The following is a 4,294-nucleotide window of genomic DNA, read 5'->3' as shown; positions in this document are numbered from 1 at the left end:
TTCCGAGCACAGACTAGCTAGGTGACCAGTTAGCAGTGATGTTGTAACATGCAATAAAGTACTAGATAGGTTATTCTACTCTATGACATTTAAGGATCTTTCCAACATACATTTACTTATATATGTTTTTATATATTTACTGTAATATATATGTGTATATAGAATTTTTTCCAAGAGGCAGGTTTTTAAAACCCTCTATNATTACCTGACTTCCAGGGACTTCAAAAGACAAGTGATTTCTTACTTACTGGCATTGGCAGCTTCTCTAATTTCTTTCAGTATTTCAGCTTCCATGGCAGGGTTATTGCAGATATCAACCCAAGTTCCTTCCACTCCTTTCTGTTGTGCCAAAAGTGTCAGCCTTTTCTGATTAGGAACCACAAAACTAATCACATAGGACTGATCACTAAAAAACAACACAAAATAGAAATTAAAACATTGAGAAAAGTTATTTATAACTTATTGAATAGGACCAGTACACATAATTCCAAATACATATTTCTCTTATGTGTTACAGCTTCATTAAGAAGTAATAAAACCTATGGTCCTGGCATAAAGACAGACATTTAACCAATGGAATAGAACAGAGAGCCCAGGAATAAATCCTTGCATGTATGGATAAATGATCTTCAAGAAGAGTGCCATCACAACCCAATGGGGGAAAGCACAGTTTCTTCAACAAATGGTGTTGAGAGAATTGGATATCCATATGCAAAGGAATGAAGTTGGACCCTTAGCCCATAGTGCATACAAAAATTAACTCAAAATGGATCAAGGAACTAAACACATAAGAGCTAAAATTATAAAGCATCTGGAAGAAAGCACAGGGAAGATTCATGACATTGGATTTGACAATGCTTTTTCAGATATAACACCAAAAGCAAAGACAACAAAAGAAAAAATTGATAAACGGGGGTACAATACAAATTTAAAATTTCTGTTATTGAAGGACATAGTCAACAGTGTGAAATGTCAATTTATGGAATTGGAGAAAATATTGGTGAGTCATATATCTGATAAGAGGTTACTATCTAGAATATAAAAAGAACTCCTATAACTCAATAACAACAAAACCCCCCAAATAACCCAATTAAAAAGTGGACAAAGACCTGAAACTATAAAACTCCTAAAGGAACACACAGGGAGTAAGCTCCCTTGACATCAGTCTCAACAATGTGTATTGTTGGATTTGACACCAAAAACAAAGGCAACAAAAGCAAAAATAAACAAGTGGGACTATATCAAACTAAAGAGCTCTGCACAGCAAAGGAAACCATCAGCAAAATGAAAAGGCAACCTACGGAATGGGGTGAAATATTTGAAGACATATATCTGATAAAGGGTTAATATCCAAAATATATGAAGAAGTCCTATAATCCAAGAGCAGAAAAAAATCAATTAAAAAATGGGCAGAGAAACCAAACAGACATTTTTCCAAAGAAGACATACAAGTGGCCAACAGGCATATAAAAAGATGCTCAACATCATTCATTATCAGGGAGATAAATGCAAATTAAAACCACGATGAGTTACTACCTCACAACCATTAGGTTGGCTATCATCAAAAACACAAGAGATTACAAGTGTTCACTGCAGCATTAGTCACAGTAGCCAAGGTATGGAAACAACCTGTGCTCATCAGATGTGGGATATATATACAAGGGAATATCATCAGTTATGGGAAAGAAGAAAATTCTGCCATTTGAGACAACATGGATGAACTCAGAGGGCATTATACTAAATGAGATAAACCAGACAGGGAAAGACAAATACTGCATGGTATCACTTATATGTAAAATATTTTAAAAAGGAAGAAAAAATGTCAAACTCCTAGAAACCAAGTAGAAAACTGGTTGCCAGGGGTTAGAGGATATAGGGACAGGTTAATAAAAGGGTACCAACATTCAGATATAAGACAAATAGGGCCTGAGGATCTAATGTAAAAACATGGTGACTACAGTGGAGAACACTATATTGTATAACTGAAAATGAGAGAAAAAATTTTTAATGAGCAAAGGACTTGACATTTCTCCAGAGGTGACATGCAAATGGCCATCAAGCATATGAAAAGATGCTCCACATCACTAATCAATAGTGGGGAGATACCTACTCGCACCCACTATGATAACTATCCAAAACCTAGAAACAAGTGTTGGTGAGGATGTGGAGGAATTAGAACACTTGCACACTGCTGGTGAGAGGGTAAAGATGGTGCTGCTGCTATGGAAAACAGTATGGTGGTTTCTCAAAAATTAAAAATAGAACTGCCCTATGATCCAACGATCCCACATCTGGATATATATCCAAAAGAACTGAAAGTAGGATCTTGAAGAGATATTTGTATATCCATGTTCACAGCAGTATTATTCACAGTAGTCAAGAGGTGGAAGCAAGCAAAGTTGTCCATTGATGGATGGATACAGAAAATATGGAATATTATTCAGCCTTAAAAAGAAAGGAAATTCTTCCATATACAACCCTGAGGACATTATGCTAAGTGAAATAAGCCAGTCACAAAAAAGACAAATACCGTAATGATTCTATTTATATGAGGTATCCAGAGTAGTCACATGCACAGAAATAGAAAGGAGAATGGTGGCTGCCAGGGGCTGCAGCCAGGGAAAACGGTGAGTTGTTTAATGGATAGAGAGTTCCAGTTCTGCAAGATAGAAAGTTCTAGAGAATGAATGCACAACAATGTGAATATACTTAACACCAGCCAACTATACACTTAGAAATGGTTAAGATGCTAATCTTTATATTTTGTGTTTTTTACAGTTACATTTCTTAAAGGGTGTTAATAAAGCCCATATATTGGGATGAGTACTGGGTGTTATATGGAAAACAACCTGACAATAAACTATATTAAAAACAAAAAACAAAAAGCCATATTAACATGTAAAGAAAATGGTCCAACCGCTTAGGTTTCTGATTTAGAAAAACTTGGACTAGCTGTGTTAACTTCTTAGGAAAATTACTTGTGTTATGTCTCAGTTGTTAAGGATGTTGAATGAAGTGTTGTGGCATAGCTAAATACTTAGCAAGACACAGTAGGTGTCCAATAATTAGTTAAAACATCTCAATCATCTCAAATGATCTTTAAGCTGCTGAACTTTCAGAAATGCATAACATTCCCCGATGCTGGTGAAATTTTATTGTTTCCCTTAAAATTATACGTAATCACAATATTTTTCCAATCATCCTTTTAGTGGAAGAATAGGAGACACAAATGCAGCTTTTAAAATTACCTTTTGGCAAAAGCACAGATGTTGTCTATAAGTGGACAGTTCTTCAAGGCAGCTTCTACTTTCCCAAGGGATACATATTCTCCTGCTTGTAACTTCACCAGATCTTTCTTACGATCTAGAAGTCATGAAGAATGAATGATAAGTTATCCACTCCATTTCATTAAGATATGCACAATTCCGGGGCGCCTGGGTGGCTTAGTCGGTTAAGCGTCCGACTTTCGCTTAGGTCATGATCTCGCGGTTCGTGGGTTCGAGCCCTGCGTCGGGCTCTGTGCTGACTGCCAGCTCAGAGCCTGGAGCCTGTTTCTGAGTCTGTATCTCCCTCTCTCTCTGACCCTCCCCTGCTCATGCTGTCTCTCTCTCTCCTAGAAATAAATAAAAATATTAAAAAAAAAAAAAGATATGCACAATTCCGATTTCCCCTCAATCTCATTGCCTTAATCTTTAAACAGATACTTCTTCTAAAATCGTGTTATAGAATAATGCTTGTCCATGCACATCCATTACAACGGAAACACCTAGCTGAGGAAGTACTAGCTAAAATGTTATACCCCATACAGAATGCTCAGAATCTTACTATAATCTTAAATATGATAAAGTTAATGGAGGGAACAGGATCTTGGAGCATTAGATTTTAAATGACAGCTCTGCCCATTATAAGCTATGTGATCCTGGGCAGGTCAGTTGACCTCTCCAACCCTCAGTTTTATCAGAGATACTGACACCTACCTCATACAAGCATAGAGGACAATGTCTAGCATACAGAACATGGTTAATAAGTGTTAATTCCCCATTTTCCTTATTTGACATTACCTTATTAAAATGACAGTGCTCTAAGAAAGAAAGTTCTGGAATGGATGGCACAGCTTGAATAATCATCAGTGGCCTTACAACTTTCATATGAATGCTGACTTGCCTACCCGTAGTCTGGGAACCTACTCTACATGTCGACAGAAACCTACCTTTGAATCCATTGCAATTAAGGATCAAGGAAAAAAAACGTTGGGGGCAGATCAAACTTCTGGATGAAGAACGAATTTTCCCAG

At 36.7% G+C, this 4,294-nt stretch overlaps 1 protein-coding gene across 2 annotated transcripts in view; it reads right to left on the bottom strand.

The window, feature by feature from the left end:
* The window catches only part of ACSL4 (acyl-CoA synthetase long chain family member 4), a 50,087-nt gene that overhangs the window by 14,865 nt on the left and 30,928 nt on the right, over positions 1 to 4,294 (bottom strand). For both annotated transcript variants that reach the window (XM_077773651.1, XM_077773660.1), the window contains exons 13-14: positions 3,249 to 3,363; positions 249 to 406 (exon numbers count right to left, since the gene is read on the bottom strand). In XM_077773651.1, coding sequence (XP_077629777.1) covers positions 249 to 406; positions 3,249 to 3,363 — 273 coding nt within the window. The remainder of the gene's footprint in view (positions 1 to 248; positions 407 to 3,248; positions 3,364 to 4,294) is intronic.

This window comes from Crocuta crocuta, unplaced genomic scaffold (assembly GCF_008692635.1).
Source record: "Crocuta crocuta isolate KB4526 unplaced genomic scaffold, BGI_CrCroc_1.0 scaffold737, whole genome shotgun sequence".
Lineage (NCBI taxonomy): Eukaryota > Metazoa > Chordata > Mammalia > Carnivora > Hyaenidae > Crocuta > Crocuta crocuta.
Note: the sequence above shows the minus strand (reverse complement) of the source record. Positions and strands in the feature narration are given on the sequence as shown.